The sequence below is a fragment of the Ornithorhynchus anatinus genome, chromosome 21 (genome assembly GCF_004115215.2).
Source record: "Ornithorhynchus anatinus isolate Pmale09 chromosome 21, mOrnAna1.pri.v4, whole genome shotgun sequence".
NCBI classification, from domain to species: Eukaryota; Metazoa; Chordata; class Mammalia; order Monotremata; family Ornithorhynchidae; genus Ornithorhynchus; species Ornithorhynchus anatinus.
In genome coordinates this window covers 15957495-15982772 of record NC_041748.1, presented here as the reverse complement: position 1 = coordinate 15982772, position 25278 = coordinate 15957495, and the positions used below count along the sequence as shown (strand labels likewise).

The window sequence follows — 25278 nt, the reverse complement described above, 5'->3', positions numbered from 1 at the left end:
TCCCCTCAATAATAATAATAATGGTATTTATTAAGAGCTTACTATGTGCCAGGCATTTTACTAAGCACTGGGGTGGACTCAAGCAAATCAAGTTGGACACATTCCCTGTCCCACGTGGGGCTCATAGTCTCAATCCCCATTTTAAAGATGAGGGAATTGAGGCCCAGCGAAGTCAAGCGACTTGCCCAAGGTCACACAGTGATTAACTGGCAGGGCTGGGATTAGAACCCATGACCTTCTGACTCCCAGGCCCGTGCTCTGTCCACTACGCATCACATAATTAAGTGCCGGGAGAATATCAGGTGGGAGCAGTTGATCAATCAGGTGCATGGCGAGGCTGCGGCAGCTCATTCCCGTGGTAAAACCCGAATGGGAGGCTAAGGGGGTAACTCGGGGGCCAGTCCCATGAACGGCAGCCAGACCTCCACAAGAACTTCCTCAGGGAAAGGGCGAAGACCGCTCCGGCCAGGATGGGGAGGGGAGCTGACTGTGGGCAAGCAGACAAGCCGGGGAGATAGAAGAGACGGAAGGAAGACAGGAAGGAGGGAGGGACGGGCGTGGGACCGGGGTCCCCGCTCGGGAAGCGGACGGAAGCGATGGTTGGGTTCCGGGGTGGGCAGAGATACAAGGGCACCCAGTCGAGAGCCCCGAGAGAGGAAGGTGGCGGGGGAGGGCCGACACGGCTTGCCACGTTCTCGGGCGCGCTCCAGCCCTAACAGGGCAGAGACGCTCTGAATCCACCTCCATTTTGCTTCCGGGGGGCGGCGGGGGGCATAGGGGAGATGGTGGAGAAGCAGACAGGAGGGAGGACAAGCAGAGGTCCGGGCAAGGACCTGAGGTGGGCACAGAGGGCAGCGGCAGGGAGATCTCGATGCCGGGAGCCGGGGGAGATGGTGGCTCAAGACATGGGGTTCCTCCCCCCGCCCTTCATTGCTAATTCCTCAAATCTGGGGGGTGGATGTGGGTGGGAAGGGAATCACCGGTGACAGCTTACGGAGAGTACCGGATGTACTGCCCGGAGCACCCGGGCCATGGGAGGCCTCGCCCGGCGGGACCCAAGCGTCTGGGGACGAGGGAGCCGCGGCGTTTCGGAAGCCAGCTGGGAATACGGGTGAAGTCACTGCGGCCCGCCCCCGCCCTGAGAAGCCCACGCGGCCGCCTTCACCTGCTCGAACCGCCAGCCGTCGGACATGGTGGACACCATCTGGGTGAGCTCCTCCTCTTGACACTGCAGCACCCGGTACACATGTTTGATCGGCACCTGCGGGGAAACACGCACGCTTGGGGTTCCATCTGGGCTTGGTGGAGGAGGGGGGTGACTTGGGGAGGGGGAAGCGTCGGAGGCTCCGAGGGGCTCCATCGCCTCCCACCGTCCCCCCGAGAACCGACCTCCCTCCAGGGTCCAGAGGCAAGAGGAAGCCCACGAGGCGAACGCACGGTGGGGTTGGCTGTGGGTGGGGAACACCAACTCTGTTGTATTGGACTCTCCCAAGTGCTTACTACAGCGCCCTGTGCAAGGTAAGTGCTTGATAAATGTCACTGACTGACTGATTTCCGCTCAACATTCATTCAGTTCAATCATATTTACTGAGCACTTACTGTGTGCAAAGCACTGTACTAACAGTCACTGTAATGACAGTCACGGCAAAGGCCTCCCAACAACGTAGAGGCCCAAGCCAGGTCTTCGTTCCTGCAGTTAATGGTGGCATAAGCGCTTACCATGTCCCTAAGACACTGCACTAAACACTGGGGCAGGGGATACAAGCAAATCGGGTCGGAAAGTCCCTGTCCCACATGGGGCTCATGGTCTTAACCCCCGTTTCAGATGAGGGAATGGAGGCCCAGAAAAGTGAGGTGACTTGCCTAAGGTCACACAGCAGATGAGTGGAGGAGGAGGGATTAGAACCCAGGTCCTTCTGACGCCCAGGCCTGTGCCGTATCCACGAGGCCGTGCTGCTTTTCGACCCCAACGCTTAGCACGGTATGCGGTACAGAGGAGGTGCTGAACGAATACCACTGCCACCATCTACCCCCGGGGAACTAGAGCTGAGGCAGTCCTTTTTTCAGGCCTAGAGGGAGGGAGGAATGGTGGACCATCCCTACTTCGGAGCCAGCCGCCTTTTGTTTTCCGCCGAAGGGCAGGGAAGCCCCGGAGGGAGGCCCCAGGGGGCAAGTCGTCCACGAGGGGTGTCTCAGGTGTGCAACCCAAGGCGTGACTGACATTAATTGGGCGGCACCCCAGCTGTGGTCGCGGACCCCCATCCTCCCCGGAGCACGGTGTCGCTCAGGTACATCTAATGGGGGGAAGGGAGAGATGGAAACAGGCAACAGCTGTAAACGGAGTGGGAGAGGTTAGAGAGAGGCCCATGGCGGGAATCTGGGCCTCTGGAATGGGAGAGAGCAATTCCCGCCTCTCCCTGCCAGGCAAGGAAAGTGTGAGGGAGGTCTCGAAGTTCATCCTGAGCACCAGACACCACAGATGGAGCTCTGGGACAGTCCAACAGGAGGACCAATCCAGTTCCCTGCCCAAGAGGAGCTCCCGCTCCAACCGAGCAGCCTGGCCTAGTGGAGAGAGCACGGGCCCGGGGGACAGCTCTTTCCCCTAAGTCACGCTGCTTCTCTCAGAGCATCGAGACACGAAGCGCCTGGGAGACTCCCCCACCACCCGCCGCCCACGAGGAGCTTTCCGGCCCGAAATGAGAGAGTGGAGGGCCGGCAGAAGGGACTTCCGGCAGAGACAGACCCCGGGGAATGGCGTGCACCGCCATCCTGGCCGGAGACGGCTCTGTCCGCGCTCCATCGCCACGCTGAGTCCCGCCTTCTCATGGCAGGAGGCGGCCGGGGCCGGGAACGAACCGTCGCCCGGAGGAGGCTCGGAGTGGAAGGCCTCGTCCTCCGGCTCGGGAGCCGGGGTACCCGAGGTGGGGTCTCACCTGTGAGGTTTTGCTGTCTCGTTCTCTTATCCTGTCCTTTACGAGTTTTATTAGTGAGGTGATGTTGTAGAACTCCGCTTCTTCCAGCACCCCTGCGGGGGAAGAGAAGCCGCCATCACCTTCCCGGCTCTGGAAGCTGGGGGTGGCTGGGAGGCGGGAGGATGGGGAGGGAAGAGAACCACACACTGGCCCCTAGAAGGGAGTCAAGTGCTCAGTACAGTTCTCTGCAAGGTAAGCGCTCGATATCTACTATTGATCAACTGACTGGAGAATGATTCTAGCAGGCCGGAGGCAACGCGTCTTTATCCCTACCTGCCGCCTGGAGGCCCCCGCTTGGCCTAGCCAGGGGGAGGGGAAGGGTCCCAGGCAAAGACCCCCACCCTCAACCCAACCATCCCCCAGCTCCACCCACCAAACCTGAACAGGGGACGGGCTTTTGGTTCCTTGCTGGGTCCCCACAGCTGGGGCTCGCACCTACCCACCTTCCTTCCCGGCTAGGGGAGGGGACCTACGGAGGCACCGTGATCCAGCGGCTCTGGATCTACGGGCTTGGCCCCCGGCCTGCTGGGTGACTTTAGGCGAGTTGCTTCCCCTTTCTGGGCCTCAGTCCTTTCATCTGTCAAATGGGGATCTCCCTATCACATAGGGGTGTTGCCAGGATGATGGTAATTATCACAATAAATCTTAATGATAACGATAACAGTGAAGCAGCATGGACCAATGCTTAGAGCGGAGGCCTGGGAGTCGGAACGACCGAGCTCTAATTCTAGTTCTGTCGCTTGTCTGCTGGGTGACCTTGGGCACTTCACTTCTCTGTGTCTCAGTTCCCTCATCTGTAAAATGGGGATTAAGACTGTGAGCCCCATGTGGGACATGGGACCGTGTCTGACCTGATTTGCTTGTATCTACTCCAGCGCTTATTGCAAAGCCTGATAATAGTAAGTGCTTAACGAATAACTCAGTTATTAATATTATTAATGGTGGTATTTAAGTGTTTACTGTGTTCCAAGCACTGAACTAAGCAAAGGGATAGATACAAGATAATCAGGTTGGCCATAGCCCTTGTCCCACATGGGAATCGCAGTCTAAGTAAGAGGCAGAACAGGTGAGAAGTAGCATGGCCTAGTTTGAAACAGCCTGGGTTCTAAACTCTGCCTCTGCCACTTCTCTGAGTGACCTTGGGCAAGTCACTTCTCCAGGCCCAAGTTACATCACGTATAAAATGGGGAATGTGAGCCCCATGTGGAGCATGGGCTGAGTCCAAGCTGATTATCTTGGGTACATGGCACTTAGTACCATGTCTGGCATTGTAAGTGCTTAACAAATACCAATCCAAAAAAACAAAACAAAAAACAGGAACTGAATCCCCATTTTGCAGGTGGAGAAACATGGTATGCGCTTAAATACCCTTCAAAAAAACAAAAAACAACCAGGCACTGAATCCCCATTTTGCAGGTGAGGGAACATGGTATGCGCTTAACAAATACCATTCAAAAAAACAAAAAACAAATTCCAGGCACTGAATCCCCATTTTGCAGATGAGGGAAACACAGTAAGCCCTTAAATACCGTTCCAAAAAACACAACAGGTATTGAATCGCCATTTTGCAGATGAGGGAACTGAGACCCTGAAAAGTGAAATGACTTGCCCCAGGACACACAGCAGATAAGCCACAGAACCGGGATTAGAATGCAAGTCTTTTGACTCCCTCCGGTTCTCCCTCCTCCTCAGACTGTGATCCCCATGGGGGACATGGACTGTGTCCAACCTGATTATTCTGTATCCACCCCAGTGCTTAATACAGTGCTTGGCGCCCAGGGGAGATACAGGAAGAGGGTTGGGAAGTCAGAGAATGCCCTCTGAGATGACGGGAGCTCTCCAGGTGGCACCTCAAGCTGGGGGAAAGGGGTGGAGGCAGAGACAGAGGTCGAGAAATGGGTCTGTTGTTGTTGTACCATATTCTCCCCAGGGTTTAGTACAGTGCTTTGCACACAATAAGCGCTCAATAAATATGACCATGAATGAATGAGAGGTCCCAGGGTCCTACAAAATGGAGGCGGGAGCCGGTGGCCCCTCGGCTGTGCGCCCCCACCCTTTGCCAGTGAGAGTAGAGGGCATGGGTTCTAATCCTGGCTCTGCCGCTTGTCTGCTGCGTGACCTTGGGCAAGTCGGTTCACTTCTCTGTGCCTCAGTGACCTCATCTGTAAAATGGGGATTAAGACTGTGAGCCCCACGTGGGACAATCTGATTACCTTATATCCATCTCAGTACACAGAACAGTGCTTGGCAGATAGTAAGCGCTAACTGAGGCACAGAGACGGTAAGTGGCCTGCCCAAATTCACACAAGCAGACGAGTGGCAGAACTGGGATTGGAACCCACGTCCTCTGACTCCCAAGCCCAGGATCTTTCCACTAAGCCATGCTGCTTCTCCATGTGCAAGGCCCTGTACTAAGCGCTGGGGAGGAAGAAAGTAAATCAGGTTGGACACAGTCCCTGTCCCACGTGGGGCTCATAATCTCAAATCTCCATTTTACAGATGAGGGAACTGAAGCCCAGAAGCGAAGCGACTTGCCCTAGGTCACATAGCAGACTCGGGGAAGACCCGGGATTAGAACCCATGACCTTCTGACTCCCAAGCCCGGGCTCTACCCATTAGGACACGCTGCTGCCTGCCCGTGTGCTGAGCAACCCGGTGGGCACCGTCCCTGTCCACAAGGGGACTTCCGACCGAGCAGGGGCAGGCGGATGCTATGAGGATTCGCAGAACGGGAGCCGAGGGGGTGAAATCGCAAAGGGCCTCAGACGCGACGCTCCAAAGTGCATCGAGGCAGAACGAGGGCGGAAGGGCTGGGCTGAGAGGCATCAATCAGTGCTCTTCACTGAGTGCTTCCTGGATGGCGATCCCTGGACTAAGTGCTTATGGAGCAGTGGGGCCCGGCGGGAAAAGTCCAGGGCTGGGAGTGGGAGGACCTGCCTTCTCATCCCTCCTCAGGGGCCTTGGTTTCCTCATCTGCAAAATGGGGACTGTCGACACCCGTTCTCCCTCCCACTTAGACGGTGAGCTCCAGGGATGGGCATTGGGTCCGACCTGATCTTGGATCTACCCCAGGGCATTTTTTTTTTAAAAATGGTATTTGTTAAGCGCTTACTAAGTGTCGGACTCTATATTAGGCATTTACTATGTGCCAGGGACTAAGTGCTGGAGTAGGTAAATGATAATCAGATTGGACACAGTCTGGGTCCCACATGGGGCTCACGATCTTCATCCCCATTTCACAAATGAGATAACTGAGGTCCAGAGAAGTGAAGTGACCTGCCCAAGGTGACCCAGCAGGCAAGTGGCACAGCTGGGATTAGAGCCCAGCTCCTTCTGTCCCTCAGGCCCGGGCTCAATCCATTAGGCCATGCTGCCTCTCAAGTGCTTGGCAGAGAGTAAGCACTTAAATGCCACAATACTAGCAATACCTTCTCACTTTGCCTCCAGCTCGCCTATCTCGCCGCCAACCCCTGGCCCACGTCCTGCCTCTGGACTGGAACGCCCTCCCTCCTCAAATCCAACAGACAATGACTCTCCTCCCCTTCAAAGCCTTACGGAAGGCCCATCTCCTCCAAGAGGTCTTCCCTGACTAAGCCCTCCTCCCTTTCCTCTTCTTCCATTCCCTTCTGCGTCGCCTTGCTTTCCTCCTTTCACCCCCACCTTCCAGCCCCGCACCACTCATGTCCATATCTGTCATTTATTTATTTCAATGAATGGCTGCCTCCCCTCCTCTAGCCTGTAGGTTTGTTGTGGGCAGGGAATGTGTCTCTATTATTTTCTTGTACTCTCCCAAGCGCTCAGTAGAGTCTTCTGCACATAGTAAGCATGCAATAAAAATGAATGAATGAAGAAATAATTGTTAGGGAGCCCGTGACCGCCCCTCCAAAAAACCCAGGCGGATGAGTGGGTCCAGAGCTCCAGCTGCCCCCGAATGGCTGGGGAAACTTCTCCCTCCAGTCCCCCCGGCCCCCCACCAGAGGGGACCCCGAGGCCGGAGAGCATACCTTCCTCCGCGAGGTCCTTGTTGATAACCAGCTTTCCGTGTCGCAGATAGTTCAGCACCGGTCCGAAGTACGTAGGGTCTCGGTCTATTAGATAGGCACCTGTTTTATCCTGAAAGATCGGTAGGAGATGGACGGGGGGATGGGGAAGGAATGGGGAGAAGAGGAGAGGGCTCATTCAAAGGCCAGGGAGATTCGGGGTCCGCGGCCGGGCCCAGCCTAACCCGTCGATGCCGAGTGACCCACCGACTTGGTGAGGGAGGCTGGATAGGAGAGCCACTGGCAGATTGGCCGGCCTCCGCCGGGGACCCTCCCCTTCCCCAGGCCCAAAACATCTCAGCGTCTATCGGCGGCGATCCCGAGACCCCCTATCCAAGCTGCGGTTTGCCGTCAGCCGCCGGCCCCGGAGAGTCCGGGGGGAAAACGCGGGCCAGCGTTGGAATCGCGGTCCCGATGGAGAGCGGGCTAGATGCCAAGGTAGGTGCCACAGAAACTAACCTGGATCACTGCCCGGCTGGGGGCTCGCAGCCTAAGGCGGGGAGGATCACCATGCAGGCAGGAAAATGGGGTGATGGTGACCGACTGAAAGACCCAGAGGGGGGAGCCTTGCCAGAAGCAGCGTGACAGTGGCAAGAACACGGGCTTGGGAGTCAGAGGTCATGGTTCTAATCCTGGATCTGCCACCCATCAGCTTGTCACTTCACTTCTCTGGGCCTCTGTTCCCTCAATGGTAAAATGGAGATTTAAGACTTTGAGCCCCCCAGTGGGAGAACCTGATAACCTTGTATCTACCCCAGTGCTTAGAAGAGTGCTTGGCACATAGTAAGTACTTAACAAATGCCATCATCATCATTATCACCACCACCTAGGCTGCAGCCCTCGATCGCGCCCGGACTTCCCACCGGCCGCCAAGGCGGATGTGTGGGTGTTGGTGGGTGGGAGCGGGCAGGGAAGGTGACCCGGAACTCACCATGGGGAAGTGGTTGAACCCTCCCCCTCCTCCCTCACACTGACAACCAGCTCTCTGCTGAACTCTGAGGAGCTCCCCGATCAACCGGTGGTATTTACTGAGCGATTTCTAGGTGCAGAGCGCTTGGGAGAGTTTTATACAACAGAGTTGGGAGACGTTTTCCCTGCCCTCAACGAGCTCACAATCTACAGGGGGAGACATGAATAATGATAATAATCGATCTGTGAAGAGCTTATTATGTGCCAGGCACTGTTCTAAGCGCTGGGGTAGATAGAAGCTAATCAGGATGGGCACAGTCCCTATCCCCATTTTCTAGATGAGGCCACTGAGGCAGAGGGAAGTGACTTGCCCGGGGTTCCAGGCCATAATAATTATTTTATTTATACTAATGCCTGTCTCCTCCTCTAGACTGTAAGCTCGCCGTGGGCAGGAATGTGTCTATCTGTTCTGTATCGTCCTTTTCCAAGCCCTTAGTACAGTGCTCGGCACATGGTAAGCGTTCAATAAATACGACTGACTGATACCTATTCTCCTTCTTACTAAGACTGTGAGCCCCAAGTGGGGCAGGGCCTGTTTCTGACTTGATGATCTGGTATTTCCCCCAGCGCTTAGCACCAAGCACTTAAATAGCTCCTTCGAAACGGGAAGCTCCCTCTGAGTAGGGAACATGCCTGCCAACTCTGTTTTGCACAGCCTATTGGCTGGAGCACAGGCCTGGGAGTCAGAAAGTCATGGGTTCTAATCCCAGCTCCAGCACTTGTCTGCTGTGTGGCCTTGGGCAAGCCACTTCAATTCTCTGGGCCTCGGTGACCTCAACTGTAAAACAGGGATCGAGACTGTGAGCCCCATGTGGGACAGGGACCGTGTCCAATCCGATTTGCTTGCATCCACCCTAGTGCTTAGTAGAGTGCCTGGCACATAGTAAGCATTTAACAAACACAATCATTTTCTTTCCCCCTATCGGACTCACCCAAGCATTTCATCCAGTGCTGTGCACTTGGCGAATGCTCGCCCATCGCTTGATGAAAGGCCCCAGCGATCATTCTTACGACAGGGCAGTGTGGCCAGTTGGCATTCCTACCCACGTCCTACCCGCCACACCTGCCTCAACTTTAATAAGGCATGACACGTGAGGCCTAAACCAGGCCCACCTACCCTGAAAGAGGAAAGACCAGAAAACCGGGCGGCAGTGTGGCCTAGTGGACTCCTGGGGCTGGGAGTCGGCTGGCTCTGCCCCACCCTTGCTGTGTGACATCGGGCAAGTCACTGAACGTCTCTGCAACTCAGTTTCCCTGTACAACAGGGACAAAAATTCTCCCTCCCCTTCGCGAAGCAGCGTGGCTTAACGGATAGAGCCCTTTATCGCCAGACTGTAAGCTTGTTGTGGGCAGGGAATATGTCTGTATATTGTTCTACTGCACCCTCCCTCGTGCTCTGCACACAGTAAGCGCTCAATAAATACGACTTAATCAATGAATATTAATAGAACACAGCCTAGACGGGGACACGGACATGGTTATTTCCCGAGCACCCACTGGGTCCAGTTATCTGTCCGGCCATTCCGCCTCGACACGATCGTACCACTTCCCGCTTTGCCCTCTCCTCCCTCCGGCTTTCGCTCCCCTGTCGATCACTTCTGCCAGCAAGGGACTTCGGATAAGCTGAGGAGACGGGCAGGAGATGGGGTGTTCTGTATTGCTGGATTTTCCGAGCCCACTGCTCTCAAGCCCTCGCTCAGCTACGCATGAGTTCTAATCCTGGCTCCGCCACTTGTCTGCTGTGTGACTTTGGGCAAGTCACTTCACTTCTCTGGGCCTCAGTTACCTCTTCTGTAAAATGGGGATGAGGACCATGAGTCCCCCATGGGACAAGCTGATTACCTTGTATCTACCCCAGCACTTAGAATAGTGCATGGCACATAGGAAGCACTTAAATACCATCGTTATTATTATTATTATTATTATTATCTATAAAATGGGGATTAAGACTGTGAGCCCCTCGTGGGACAGGGACTGTGTCCAACTCGATTTGCTTGTATCCACCCCAGCGCTTAGTACAGTGCCTGGCATAGAGTAAGTGCTTAACAAATATCATCATCATTGTTATCATTAAGCAGCCTGAGGGCGGACGCCAGTGGGTCCGGGAGGTGAGGGGGGCGACAGCTACCCTCCCACCCCTGCCCCGAGGCTGAGTCGGTTCTGGGGTCTCCTCTTGGATCGGCGGGGAGCTGGAACGGACTGGCCTTCGAGCCAGAGGCCCGGTGGCCCCGTGGTGACCCTGAGGGCCAGGGACGGGCTCCCGTCCTGTTTACCTGAAGTGCAGTGACTCACTCGGGAGCTGGACTACGGCTAGCAGGAACACAAGTCACGACGTAACCCGAGCAAGACTGTGTTTTTGCTCCCCGGGCGCCTCCGTCGCTGTACTAATTGCCCTCTCTCCAATCTATTTTAAGATCCGTCTACCCCCTGGACCGGAAGCTCCTCGCGGCCAAGACTTGTCTCTGTTGGTTTTGATGGGCTGGACTCGCCCGAGAGCTCAGTCCGCTGCTCGGAGCTCAGTAAGTTCAGAAGCAGCATGGCCTAATAATTAATTACGCTATTTGTTAAGCGCTTACTCTATGCCAGGTAGTGCAATAAGCACTGCGGTGGATCCCGGCAAACGGGTTGGACGCAGTCCCTCTCCCACCTGGGGCTCACGGTCTCAGTGTTCATTTTCCAGATGAGGTACTGAAAAGTGAAGTGACTTGGCCCAAGGTCACACAGCAGACCAGTGGCAGAGTCGGCATTAGAACCCATGACCTTCTGACTCTAAGGCCCGGGCTCTACCCAATACGCCATGCTGTGGCCTAGTGGAGAGAGCGGGAGAATGGGGTTCAGGAGAGCCGGGTTCAATCATTCACAGGTATTTACTGAGTGCTTACTATGTGTAGAGCACTGTACTAAGCGCTTGGAAAGTACACTTCAGCAACAGATAGAGACCATCCCTACCCAACAACGGGCTCACGGTCTAGAAGGGGGAGGCAGACAACAAAACAAGTAGACAGGCATCAATAGGTTCAAGGCCCAGTTCTGCCCCTGGCTGCTATGGGACGGGCAAGTCACTTCCCATCTCTGGGCCTCAGTTTCCTCCTCTGTTAAATGGGGATAAGATGGATAGGGCCAGGTGGGTCGCGGACCGCATCCCACATCGTTTCCTTGGGCCTACTCCAGCGCTCATTCATCCAGTCAGTCGTATTTGAATAAGCGCTTAACAAATGCCATTATTATTATTATATTATTAATAAGGGGGCAGCGAGGAGTGCACTGTCACTGAGCCAGCACCAGAGGCCGACGTGTCAATGGGGCCTCATCCTTGTGAAAAGCCGCTGCTGCGGGGGTCGGCCGGGGCGGCTTCCTAAGGGATGGGGCGAGCAGGCAGGGAGCGGGCATTCAATCTCCTAGACTGAGCCCATTGTGGGCAGGGACTGTCTCTCTCTGTTGCTGAATTGTACTTTCCAAGCGCTGACTACAGAGCTCTGCCCACAGTAAGCGCTTAATAAATATGACTGAATGAATCGTATTTATTGAGCGCTTACTGTGGGCCAAGCACTGCACTAAGCGCTTGGGAGAGTCCGATACAAAAACAGACACATTCCCCACCCACAACGAGTGAGCAGAAAAGGGGTGGCAAGGGGGGCAGAGAGCCAGCAACCAACAGCATTGACTGCGCCCCTACACTGTGCAGAACACTGTACTAAGCGCTTGGGAGCATACTCAAGAACTAGAGGACACGATCCCTGCCCTCGGGGTGCTGACAACCTCTCGGGGGCGGGGAAAACAGACACGGAGAGAGAGGCGAGACCGAGACCCAGACCGAGGGCTCAATCTTGGATTTCGGCGGTGACCGGATCGATAGCCATTCCGGCCCACGCCGAGACGCGGTAGACGCGGATTCATTTCGTGCCGGGCAGAGGTGGGGATTGTCGGGAAAGAGAACGTCAGCGGGATTCTCCCAGGCCCGGCACCAGACAGGCTCGCAAAGTGATCTTTAAATGTGTCCTAGTTTATTGTCTGGATGGACCTTTGTGCAGTTTAATTTTTAACTCTGAAAAACACAGTGGTGCTGACTGCCTCACCTTAGACCCTGGTAATAATATTTATCAAGCGGCACTAAAGTGCTAGGGGGGAAGCAGCACGGCCTAGTGGCTAGAGCGCGGACCAGGGAGTCGGAAGGTCATGGGTTCTAATCCCAGCTCCGCTGCCTGTCTGCTACTGTGTGACCTTGGCCCAGTCGCTTCGCTTATCTGGGCCTCAGGGACCTCATCTGGAAAATGGGGACTGTGACTGTGAGCCCTTCATGGGACCGTTTCCAACCCGATTTGCTTGGGTCTACCTCGGCGCCTGGTATATGGTATAGTACAGTGCCTGGTAAATGGTAAGCGCTTAAATACCAGAATTATTACTGTTACTAAGTGCTAGGAAAGTGCACAAGTGCACAGATACAACACTGTCCCTCAGTGGTCTCTCATGGCAGTGTGGCCTAGTGGAAAGAGCCCGGGCCTGGGGGGGTCCGAAGGACCAGGGTTCTAATCTCTGCCCCACCCCTTGTCTGCTGTGTGACCTCGGGCAAGTCCCTTCCCTTCACTGGGCCTCAGCTCCCTCGTCTGTAAAATGGGGATTAAGACTGTGAAACCTGTATGGGGCATGGACTGTGTTCAACCTGATTAACTTGTATCTACCCCAGCGCTTAGTATAGAGCCTGGCACTTAGTAAGTGCTTAAATGCCACACACACACACACACACACACACACACACACACAAAAAGGTGTTTTTAAGAAGGCTTTGAAGAGGGGAAGAAAGATGGTCTGTCAGATATGAAGAGGGAGGGAATTCCAGGCCAGAGGGAGGCCACGACAGGAGCTGGTGTTAGAGGAAAGAATTGCGGGGGCTGAGCTGTAATAATCATGGTACTTGCTAAGCATTTCCTCTGTGCCAGGCACTGTTCTAAGCACTGAGGTGGATACAAGTGGAAAGAGCACGGGCTTGGGAGTCAGAGGTCATGAGTTCGAATACCGGCTCTGCCATTTGTCAGCTGTGTGACTGTGGGCAAGTCACTTAACTTCTCTGTGCCTCAGTTACCTCATCTGTCAAATGGGGATTAACTGTGAGCCTCACGTGGGACAACCTGATTACCCTCTATCTACCCCAGCGCTTGGAACAGTGCTCTGCACATAGTAAGCGCTTAACAAATACCAACATTATTATTATTACGAGATCGGCACGGTCCCGGTCCCACGTGTGGGGCTCCCAGTCTAAGCCTTGAATCTCCATTTTCATTCATTCGTAATGAGCGCTTATTGTGTGCGGAGCACTGCATTAAGTGCTCGGGAGAGTAGGATGCAACAATAAACAGGTACCGGCCCCGCCCATTGTGAGCTTACAGCCTAGGGGGAGGGTAGACAGTAATATAAATACAGCGAGATGACTTGCCTAAGGTCACACGGCAGATGAGTGGTGGAGCCAGGAGGAGAACCCAGAACCCAGGTCCTCCGACTCCCAGGCCTGAGCGCTTTAGGCCCCTCCTCCACCCCCCCGCCGGCCAGGGGCAGCCCCTTAGCTATCGTGGGTGTGCTCAGCGGGGCCCAAATACTTATAATAATGGTGTTTGTTAAGCTCTTACTATGTACCGGGCACCGTACCGAGCGCTAGGGTGGATACAAGCCAGTCAGGCTGGACACAATCCCCATCCCCCATGGGGGCTCACAGCCCTAAACCCTGTTTTACAGATGAGGGTACCGAGGCCCTGAGAAGTGAAGCGACTTGTCCGTGGTCCCACAGCAGACAAACGGCTGAGCTGGGTTTAGAACCCAGGTCCTTCTGACTCCGGGGACCGGGTTCTAGCCAGGAAGCCACGCTGCTCCTAATGGCCCCAGAAGGAGCCCGGTGGACATGGGGACCACTGCCTAGCCCGGGGTGGTCCAGCCCACCTTCCCCCTCCCAGCCCCACGTCCCTGTGGCTGGCTTTGGCCGGCTCTGACCGGCTCTCATACTTTCCTGAGCCACTGTGGGAGCGGAGAAGCTGCCGAGAAACGGAAGCCGGCTGAGCTGAGAAATAGCCCGCAGAGGCCGGTCACATCGCGTCTGCGAGATCGATGCTCTTGGCCCGGCCCCGCTAAGTGCTCTTTCAAACCCATTTCCAATCCCAACGCCCGCCCGCCCGCCTATCGCCCTCTTCCCCATCACCATCCCCATCCCCGGGAGCCCCCGGGCAGGAAGGAAGAGCGAGCCGCCTCCAGCCCGGGAAAAATTCAGGGACGCGGACACTCCTGGCCCTCGGCTGATCACGACGACGACAACGGACTGAATCGACTCTAGACTATCGGCTCGTTGTGGGCAGGGAACCCGGCTCCCAGCTCTGTTGTACTGGACTCTCCCAAGCGCTTAGGACGGTGCTCTGCACACAGAAAGCGCTCAATCCTTAGCACTGATTGACTAATGAGAATAATAATGGTGGCTGTTTGGGGCATCCCATGCGCCAAGCTGAATATTGAGGGCTGGGTTCGAGTCATTCAATCGTATTTATTCAATCGTATTTATAGTGTGCTTGCTGTGTGCAGAGTATTGTACGAAACGTTTGGAAAGTACAATTCGGCAACAGATAGAGACAATCCCTAACCAACAACAGGCTCATAGTCTAGAACCTGTTTGGTACTAGATGAGCACCCCCCATCCTTCCTCCCCTGGGGTTCACGGCTAAGAACCTTGAGTTTTCTTTCCGATCCTTCTCCCTCCTTCCATCAGACCCTTCTCAGGGGCCGGGATGGCATCTCTTAATTCCCTGGTACTCTGCCGAGTGCTCTCGACGGTGCCCTATTCCTGATAATGATATCTGTCATCACCACGGTATTTGTTAAGCACTTACTACGTGCCAGACACTGTTCTAAGCACTGGGGTAGATACGAGATAATCGGGTTGGACACGGTCCCTGTCCCACGTGGGGCTCCCTGTCTTCATCCCTGTTTTCAGATGAGCGAACTGAGTAACAGAGAAGTGAAGTGACTGGTCCGAGGTCACAAAGCAGACAAGTGGCAGAGCCGGGACTGGAACCCGGGTCCTTCCGACACCCAGTAGGCCGTGATGCTTCTCTGAGTAGTTGCTCGCTCGGTAGTAATCTCAAAGAGGCAGAGGATCTCCCTCTCCCCTCAGTTTCACCCTAACTTTTACTCTAGACTGAGCTCATTGTGGGCAGGGAATGTCACTGTTTATCGCTGTACCATCCTCTCCAAGCGCTCAGTACAGTGTTCTGCACACGGTAAGCATTCAATACATACGACTGAATGAAAGAAGGGGTGAAGTTGCAGGACATCTCAAACAGGACAAGCGACTGCACTGAGAAGGAGGGAGTGTGAAAGGGCTGAGCTGATAGTCATCACTCAAATAGTCATCACTCAATGGTATTTACTGAGCACTTCCTGTGTGGAGCACTGGACAAAGTACTTAGGGTAGATACCAGCTAATCGGGTCGGACGGTCCTGATGGGCCTCGCCCTCTAAGCAGGAAGGAGAATGGGTATCGAATCCCCATTTTACAGATGAGGCAACAGAGGCCCAGAGAAGCGAAGCGACAGGCCCAGGTTACATAACAGACAAGTGGCGGAGCCGGGATTAGAACCCACGTCCTCTGACTCCCAGGCCCGGGCTCTACCCACTAGGCCGTGCTGCTCCTTTTCCTCAGACCATTTGAAAAACCAGTCTGGGCTTGAGATGGACAGTGAGAAGGGCAGATAGGGTCTCTGTGGGCAGGGAACGTGGCTGCTGATTGAGCGTGGCTTGGTGGAAAGGAGCAGTGTGGCTTAGTGGATAGAGCCTGGGCCTGGGAGCCAGAAGGACCCGGGTTCGAATCCTGACTCCGCCACATATCTGCTGTGTGATCTTGGGCAAACTACTTCACTTCTTTGGACCTCATCCCTCATCTGGAAAATGGGGAGTAAGACTGAATCCCATGTGGGACAGGGACTGTGTCCAACCTGAATAACTTGTACCTACCCCAGTGCTTAGAACAGTGCTTGGCACACAGTCAGCGCTTAACAAGTACCACGATTATTATTATTATTCTCCCAAGCTCTTAGTATGGTGCTCTGCAGGTATTAAGCGCTCAGTAAATACCATAAATGGATTCTCATTCATTCATTCGTATTTATCGAGTGCTGTGTACAGAGCACTGTACTAAGCGCTGGGGGGCGGGGGAGTGCTCTGCACACCGTAAGTGCTCAGTAAACATCATTGATTGATTGACTTTTAGAAGACTTGTGGCTTACTAAAAGGATTTCTTCTTGGTTGTAATGGACAGCGGATAGCCCTCAAGGGCAAGGATTGCTTGCGTCTCCTATCTCTACTGAGAGCTTGGCATCAAACGAGAAGCCGCGTTGAAAGGACCCGGGTTCTAATCCCAGGACCGCCACTTGTCTGCTGCTGTGTGTGACCTTGGGCAACCCACTTTGCTTCTCTGGCCCTCAGTGACCTCCTCTGTAAAACGGAGATTGAGACTGGGAGCCCCACATGGGACAGGGACTGTGTCCAACCCAATTTGCTTGTATTCACCCCTGCACTTAGTACACTGCTTGGCACATAGTAACCGCTTAACAAATACATTATTATTACACACACATACACACACACAAAGCATGTGTTCCGCAGCTCAGGGGCTGCCTCTTGTAACTCTCCTTGGCGACCAGTACAGCGCTCTGCAGGGAGGAGGCACTTGGTAGACTCCCCCTGAACTAGGCAGGAAGTTCCTTGAGGGCGGCCACCCTGTCTTGCAACTCCGTGGCCCACTCACCACCATCGCCATCATTATTGCTCTTAATATTAAATCATTTAACTTCCCTGTGCCTCAGCTTCCTCCTCTGTAAAATGGGGGATTCAAGACCCGTTCTCCCTTCCCTTTGGACGGTGAGCCCGGCGGCCAGTGCCTGATCCTGTAAGACACTCCCATTCCCCCGAGACCGTCAGCTCCTTGGGGGCAGGGGATGTGCCTGTTTATTGTTCTGTTGTCCTCTCCCAAGAGCTTAGCACAGTGCTCCGCACGCAGGGAACGTTCAATAGATGGGATGGAATGAATGAATCTTGTACCCGCCCTAGTTTTCGGCCCAGAGAAAGCACTCTGCTAACGATAATAATGGTATTTGTTAAGTGCTTATTATATGCCAGGCATTATACTAAGCGCTCCTGCTGCCAGAGTCCTCGGTAGGAGGCTCTTGGGTGGGGCAAGAGGGCCCATCTCCTCCCTGACTCAACCCTGCTTTCCTCTTCTCCCAATCCCCTCTGTGTCGCCCTGACCGGCTCCCTTCCTTCCTCCCTCCTCTCGGCCCCACGCCACTGATGTCCAGATCTCTCATTTATTTACATTAACGTCCGTCTTCCTCTCTAGGGTAGATGCTGGTTGTGGGCAGCGAATGCGTCCGCTGACCGTTGTCCGCACACGGTCGGCGCTCAGTAAATACGACTGACCGACAGGGAGGGCGGGGGGCCCCGGGGCAATGCCGATGGGGCGGTGGGCACAGTGACGCCCCGCCAGGCTGGAAGGAGAGGAGGAGGAGGGGAGGGGGCGGGGCAGGTCAAAGGTCGCCGGGTCAGAGGTCGAGGCCGCAGCCTGGGCTTCCCAGCCGGGGCGGGGGTGGAAGTGTGGCCCCCGCAGCCCCTCGATGGCCGTCGGGAGAAGGCGGGGTCCAGGGCTGACCAGACCCGAGGGGCGGGGGGCAGAAGGGGGAGGGGACGGGGGGGGACCCCTAAACTGACCAGGGACGGGATGTGCGCTGGGGGAGCCCCCCAAACTGACCAGAGAAGAGGCGGGGGCGCGGGACACCCCAGGACTGACCAGGGACCCGGGTGTGGGGGCGAAGAGACCCCAGCTCCGACCAGAAGCCGGAGGGAGGGGACCCCCAAGACGACCAGAGGTGGGGGGTGGGAGTGGGGGGGCCTCGGACTGACCACAGCCGAGGTGCGGGGGCGCACAGACCCCAGGACTGACCGGAGATGGCCTGAGGGGACTGTGGGCACTGACCAGAGGCCAGGCTGTGGGGGCGGGGGGGCCCCAAACTGACCAGAAATGGGATGTGGGGGTGGGGGAGCCCCCTCAAACTGAGCAGGGCTAGGATGTGAGGGTGCGGGGAAGCCCCCGGGACTGAGCGGAGACCAGGCTGCGGGCGCGGGGGAGGCCCCGGCCTGGGCGGAGGGCGCGGGCGAGGGGCGTCCCCCGGGCGGGCTGACCAGCAGCGGGGCTGACCTTGTCGGAGTCGAGGTCGGGGTCGGCCTGGCAGAGTCGGTAGAGGAAGGACTTGGGGTCCCGGCCCAGCGTCTGGCGGGTGGTGAGGAAGTAGGTGCCGCCCACGTTGAGGCGGACCCACTTGGAGGAGGAGCCGCCGCCGCCGCCGCCGCCGCCGCCGCCGCCGCCGCAGCGTTGGCAGAGGCCGCCCGGCGGGGCCTCTCCCGCTGCCGCTCCAGTCCCCGTCCCCGTCCCCGGGACCAGCTCCCAGCGCTGCTCCGCCATGACGCTCCCGCCGCTCCTGCCCCGCCGCCCCCGGAAGCGTCCGCCCTTTCATAGCGGCCGTCGGCGCCTCCCCCGGAACTCACCCTTTAGTACCGGCCCCAGGACCCGCTCCCCCGGAAGCGTCCGCTCCTTAATACCGTCCGCCGCCTCTTCCCCACCGCCCCTCCGACCCGTACACCGGAAGCGTCCGGTCTTTAATACAGTTCGCCAGGGGGCCTCCGCCGGAAGCGTCCGGCCTTTAATGCGGTCCGCCGGGTGTCTTCCCCCCCCCCCCGCCGGAAGCGTCCGCTCCTTCATACAGTCCGCCAGCTGCCGGCCCCGAACCCGTCCTGGCGGAAGTGGTCTCTCTCCCCGACAGCTCTGACGGGGGGGGGGGGGGGGGGGCGGCGTCTGCCTGTGAGCTCGGGCCAGTCACTTCACGGGGCCTCAGCCACCTCACCTGCCTCACGGGGACGGAGACCGTGATCCCCACGTGGGACGGGGACTACGTCCAACCCCATTTGCTTGAAGCCACCCCGGCGCTTAGCACAGCGCCTCGCACATAGTAAGCGCTTGACAAATGCCACAGTTACTACTAGAGGGAAGTTGAGGTGGGGGGAGGGAGGGCAGACGGTAGGAGGGGAGGGGGAAGGGTGGGAAGGAAGGGAGACAGATGGGCCAGAGGTCAGAGGTCAGGGGGCAGAGGGCGGGCGAGGCATTCCCCAACTAAGCCGTCATTTGTGTTGCCTCCTCTGCCCTCCCCCCTTGGACGGTCAGGGCGCCTGTGGCAGGGGGGTCCAGCCCCCTTCATTCATTCAGTCGTATTTATTGAGTGCTTACCGTGTGTAGGACACTGCACTAAGCGCTTGGGAGAGGACAGTAGCACAATAAACAGACACATTCCCCGCCCACGATTAGCTCACAGTGCGGAGGACATAGCCCTTACGTGTCCCCCTCCGTCGTATCCTCTGCTGCCTCCCCTATTGGGAATTCATTTTTACCCGTTTCCCCTTCCAGACTGACCTCAAGCACAAGATGGCATCTACCTAACTCTATTGCCCGGGACTCTCCCGAGCGCTCAGTACGGTGCAGCGCCCACAGTGAGTGCTCACTAAACACCATGGACTGCTCGAGGCTGGAGAGCGAAAGGGACAGGGGGAAGGGGTGGTGTGGGGCGGGGGGTGCAGAGGGAAGGAGGTGGAGGTGAGCGGCAACACGGCCTAGCGGAAAGACACCCCCGGCCTGTTTGTATCTTCCCCAGAGCTTAGCACAGTACCTGGCACAGAGTAAGGGTTTAACAAAGACCACAATGATTATTATTAAGACCTGAGTTCCGATTCCCACTCCACCACTAGCCTGCTGGGTGACCTTGAGCAAGTCGCTTCACTTCTCGGTGTTTCCGTTTCCTTCATCTGTAAAACGGGGATTTGATCCCCATTCTCTTAGATGGCGAGCCCCACGGTGGACCGGGACCGTGTCCGACCTGATTTTCTTCTATCGACCCCGATGCTTGGTACAGTGCTTGGCACTTAGGATGTGCTTAAGTAATAACACTGTCATTAGGTTAAGGGGAAAGGCGACCCGTAGGGGAAGGAAGTCAGGAAGGAGGGAGCGGGAGAATGGAGAGGTAGAGAGCGGGGAAACGAATGCCGTAAATTCAGAAGGAGGAGGAGAGGGATGGGATGTGGAGAGGGACGAGGGGAGAAGGGAAAAGGAGTCAATCGCCACACACCTGGAACCCTACATGCGTTTTATTACAAGACTAGCGAGCATATGTGAAAAAGTCATCATTCAGTAACTACATCTAAAGCACAAATATTTGGAAAGAGGAGAATAAGGTTCATTAAATTATGAGATATGATTAAATCATGGACCAAATAGAAAATTTATATATAACAAAGCCAGAAAACAAGTTGTAAAATAGAGTTTACAATAATTATTCACATTCAAGGCTGTACATCAATACATACAACAACGGGGCCCGAACATGAATCCAATCCAAATAATTCATATATTAGAATTTAAATAACACAGACTGAACTAGAGGCCGACGAGAGCCGGCAAATAACCTCATATAAGAATAAAAATACAAAAGTGTGTGTCCTGTCCTTGCATTATTTGCTTCTGTTTCCATAAGGTCTTTTGCTGGTTGGTTGGTTGGTTGTTTTTTCGTTTTGCTTTGCCTGTTCACCCCAGTCACGGCTACGGACCGGGTAGAGGATAATTCGCGGGCTCTAACCCACCGCCAGCTTACGGATGACCAAAACGCATCCTACTCGCCCCGTTTCAAGTGGCCGGGAGACGGCCTCCGCACTGCCCCCGCTCTGAGGGTTGGACGACATCCAATCCGACAGCCTGCGGGGAAAAGAATCCTCTGCTCGGAATCATCAGTTGGGGTCCCGCCTACCCAAACCGCCTCCTCCTATTTAGAAATAGGTTCGCTGTGCAGGGGTTTCTTGGGAGACTGAAGAAATAAATTAACGGGTCAGAGAGAAAGAGGGTGTGGAGGATTGGGGGGGTGGGGGGAGGGAGTCCCGGCCTTCCGTCCCCCCGGGGTTTCCTAGCTGGGCTGGAGTTGGAGCGCTCTGGCCGACCCAGTCCATCGCTTACCGAGAAAGAGTCTACCCAGGGCTGTGCTGGGTGAGTGACCGCTGGATAGGTGCCCAAAGGGAAAGGGTCCCTCACTCTGACCACAGAAACACTTGCTGAGAGAGCCATCCCCGCCCACCAAAAAAGCCGGCAAGCTCGGCAAGCCGAGAGCGCGGAAAGAAGGGAGACGGAGACCCGGGGTGGGGGCGGGGGTGAGCGTCTGGAAAATATAGTACCTTCGGCAAGCTGTTCGGAACCAATGGATCTCCAAGTAAAGGGTGGTGGCGGGGACCCTCCGAGGGCCAGCAGAGGGCAAGGGGGAGAATCGGCACCCTCGGCGGCTGGGGTCATGCGGGGTGGGGAAGGGATCGGAGACGGGGAGAGATGTATCGCATCGCTACAATCGCAAGTTGATTCAGGAAGGGCTCGAGCACGGGCCCGATGCCAGGACAAAAAGCTATCGATCGATGGGTTGAGGTTTGGAGGTGAGGGGCGCCTTCCTTTCCTACTTCCCTTACTACACCCCTCCCCGATCTCAGCGTCCTCAGGGAGATGGCAGCTCCTCTGGGGCCGTGGAGCCCAGGGGCCCAGCCTCTGGCCCGGGTGGGTCTGATTTCTCCACGACTGTCCGCGGTCCTCCCAAGGGCCTAGTCCGGTACCCTGCCCGCTGATGGCCGGAATGAGGTGTCCACCCACCCACCCCCTCGGTAGTCCGGGACCGTTTTCCCCCGACGGAGGAGCGTGTCTCTGGGCCCGGTGGCTTCATTCCCGATGTGCCAGGATCCACCACCGGTTCCCCGGGTGAGGATGGTGAAGGGAGGGACCGATCCGCCAGCCAGACGGTAACCCCCGACCACGCTCACGGAGCTGGGCCTAGAGATACAGTGGTGGGGGCGCCTGGCGGGGTGGCCTCCGGGGGAGGCCGAGAACCGGTCGGCTTCCAACTCGCTCAATCATCGACACACGGCTCTGACCCGCATCCATCTCGGATCTTTCCTCCAGCGTTTCCCGACCTGGTCGGAGGCCAGAAGCCCTGGGAGTCTAGTGGAAGTCTGGCACAACTTTCTGCCAAGGTCCAGAGGGTGCAGCTGCCTGAGCCCCATCTGACACGTGCAATGAGGAGCTATAAAAGACGGCCTCATTCCGAGGCCCAGCCTGGAGGGATCCAACCCAGCTAATCCACCAGCCATGGGGGGCTAATGATGAAGTGCGGAGAGGGGGAAAAAAAATGCACGAAACACCCGTTCCTTCAGCTCTGCCTTCCCGAGAGTCTGCCGGCCCGGAAAGAGACACATGAAACCGGATTAACAACCCGCTCGGAGAGCCAGGGGGTGGGAACCAGGGTTTCAGGCAACAAATGACTCCTGGCTCCTTCCCTCCGGCTCTCGGAGTGCTACCTGTCGGGATGAATTACTGGATCGCGAAGCTTTTTTTCCTCTCAGAGCAAACAGAAGAGCCACCCAGGTGGCCACCTCTCCTAGCCCGGCCCTGGGCCTCGGTCTGGCTTTTGCCCCTGGGTGACGAGAACTCGAAGCCCTCGACACCCACCTCACCCCCCGAGGGGAGGTCACACGGTAACCGAGGAACTCCCCTGCCTCACACCCCCTCTTGCACCCATCTCTGGAAAGGGCGGGGGGAGGAGGTGCCCTCACCCACCATCCCCATGGACACTTCCACCTACCCCAAAACGTTCCCAGGGCCCAGACCGATAGGGGTGAAGTCGGTTCCAAAAACCATTGGCCAGCAAAATCTGGTTCACGTTGGACAATAGGCGGTTCTAGGCCTAAGGCCACAGCGCGTCTGAGACCCGAAATCACAGGGCGGTTGACCCAGAGGCGCCCCACTCCGCCTATATATGTCCCGTGAGAGATAGGGACTCAGGCAGGCGTTTACTCCCATAACGTGGCTTGAACCATCTCCCGCCCCGCCTGGGAGCCGGAGGGAGCCAAACGGGCCCACCCTGAGGCCCTTGGACCTCAAATGCTTCACCTGGGGCCCATCCATGTTTTGAGAAAGGGGGCCGGGCCGGAAGCTGGACTGGGAGAGGGGCTCAGCACCCCTGGCAGGTGGGATGCCGGGTTCACCCTTTGAGGGACAGCTAGGCCGGAGGCGGGAAGAATCCTTCCGACGTAACTGAACGAACACCGGGGGCGAAAGAGGATGCCGCCCAGTCCACCGAGGGGCCGGCGGGGGGTGGTCCCATCCCGGTCCCGCTGGGCTCGAGGAGCCGATGGCTACTGAATGCGGCAGGTCCCGACTCCCCTTCCGCTTCAACTTCCTAAAGAACCCTAGGAATCAGAAGAGGGCTGGAAACAGACGGGACCCTTCTCCACGAGGAGAAAAGGAGGTTGGGGGTGGACTCTCCGCCCCTCTCAAGCCAGCTGGGAGTACCCGCTGCTCTCTCCAGGCGGAGGCTCCTGCCTGCGGGGCCCGGCCGGCTCCGAGATGGCAACGGAGTCCGCTTCTTGGGAAATCAGTTCAAGGAAAGGGCGTTATCTCCGCCGAGCTACCGGAGGGGCTGGACCGCGGTTTTGGGCCGGGAGGACACCTGCGGGCCGTTGGTAGCCACCCCGCCACCACAGTCGGCGGCGGGTAAGATAGAACCCGAGTTCCCTCTGCTCCATCCACCTCGGGACCTGGTTTTTGTGGCGCCGCCACCCCCAACTGCTCCGTTTAACAGCCAGCCTGGGGCCTTCTAAGGGTCATTTCGTGATAGCGTGGCCTGGGTGTCCCTGGCAGTTAACTGACAGCGGGGATGGCCATCTTGTCCCCTGGAAGGGCCAAAATCCCATCTCCTCTGACGGGCCCCGAAGCCGACTGCGGGCTTCGACGCCCCTGACCGAGGCGGTCGAAATGACCAGTTTTCGACTCTGTGCCCCTCCGACACCGAGATCCTTTTTAATTTTAGAAAATGTCAGGGCTGTGCGCAGAGGCCGGCCGGCCGCCCCACTCCAGCCATCTCGCTCGGTACCACCGCGTCCCAGGCGTGTGCTGGAGGGCAGGCCAGGAGGGAAGGAGGGAGGGAGGCTGGGGAGGAGGCCAGGAGGGATGGGGAGAAACCAAACTTGACCAAGGGAAAAACCCCCAGAGGGGTCAGCCCATGGACGGCGGGGGACGAGTGACCCCTGATGGAAATCACCTTCCACGATGAGATGTGAGGGGGTGCAAAGATCACAGATCGGTCTGGGTCCCGCTGCGTTGGAAGGGCCCACCAGTACGTGACTGAGGAGGAAAAGGAAGGCGGGAAGCGAGGAGGAGGAGGAGGAAGATGAGGAAGAGGAGGAGGGAGGGCGAGTGCGCACGGACTTGTTTCCCACGATCCTCTGAGAAGCTGGCGGCCCAAAGCCCAGGCGCCAGTGTGGGGCAGGAACGGGGCATGGGCGGCGGCGGGCGGAATGGCGCCAAAGCGGGATGCTCACTGCAGCGCCGGGTGGCTGGAAGCCTCAACAGAAGCCCAGAGAGCAAGCAAAGCAACCCTGAATTCCATGGATGTTCGTCTGTTTCTTAAATTAAAAAAAGAAAAACAAAACCAAAACAAAACCAAAACAAAATAAAACAAAAAAAAACCCCAAAATAAACCGGCAACAACAGGGACGAAGGCTTTCGGTCCCGTTGAGATGGCTCGTCCGGGGGCCCGGTGAGGGGGAGGGGGAGGGCCCGGTGCAGGGGCCCGATCACGGAGAGGTCTAGCAGCCAGGGGCGGGGGGAGTCCGGGGCCTTCCTAGTGAGCGGCGGTGTCAGGGTGGCTCTGGTAGCGATGCCGCCAGACCTCGTGGATCTTTTTGCACCATTTGTGAGCGTTCCCGCTTGGGTCCATCAGGTAGTAAGTCCTGTTGGGCTGAGAGGAGAGGACGCTTTAGTGGGGGCCGCGGGGAAACCACAGGCCGTTCCCAGGCCTGCCAAGCCGCGGGCGCTGAGGAGGGGGCATGCGGCACCCCGAGCATCAGACCGGGTGGGGCTTCCCGCGCCTCTGGCCTGGATGGGGGCGGAAGGGTCAGGTGGGCCATGTGTGTTGATGCTGGTCGGCAGACCCGAGGCTGCCCTGGATTCGGGGGCCCCCAGGAGACCCCGGCGAGCGAAGCCGCTCAGGCGAGGCCCCGAAGCAAGCTTCCCAGGTCAGGCGAAGCTCGGCTTGGAGCCGGCGAGCCACTGGCTGGGCTCTCGGTGAGACGGTCGGGTCCCGGGCCGCCGCGCCCAGGCGGCCCCGCCGACACGCTCCCCCGAAGGTGCCCGTCCCCGA

At 57.0% G+C, this 25278-nt stretch overlaps 2 protein-coding genes across 4 annotated transcripts in view; both read right to left on the bottom strand.

Moving 5' to 3' along the window:
- Window positions 1-18496, bottom strand: part of KCTD5 (potassium channel tetramerization domain containing 5) — a 29790-nt gene extending 11294 nt beyond the window's left edge. For both annotated transcript variants that reach the window (XM_029049161.2, XM_029049162.2), the window contains exons 1-4: window positions 18207-18496; window positions 6977-7085; window positions 2934-3025; window positions 1166-1261 (exon numbers count right to left, since the gene is read on the bottom strand). In XM_029049161.2, coding sequence (XP_028904994.1) covers window positions 1166-1261; window positions 2934-3025; window positions 6977-7085; window positions 18207-18470 — 561 coding nt within the window. In that variant the 5' untranslated portion in view covers window positions 18471-18496. The remainder of the gene's footprint in view (window positions 1-1165; window positions 1262-2933; window positions 3026-6976; window positions 7086-18206) is intronic.
- Window positions 18497-20184: 1688 nt separating this feature from the next.
- Window positions 20185-25278, bottom strand: part of PDPK1 (3-phosphoinositide dependent protein kinase 1) — a 59549-nt gene continuing 54455 nt past the window's right edge. For both annotated transcript variants that reach the window (XM_029048889.1, XM_029048890.2), the window contains exon 14: window positions 20185-24876. In XM_029048889.1, the coding sequence (XP_028904722.1) occupies window positions 24760-24876 (117 nt within the window). In that variant the 3' untranslated portion in view covers window positions 20185-24759. The remainder of the gene's footprint in view (window positions 24877-25278) is intronic.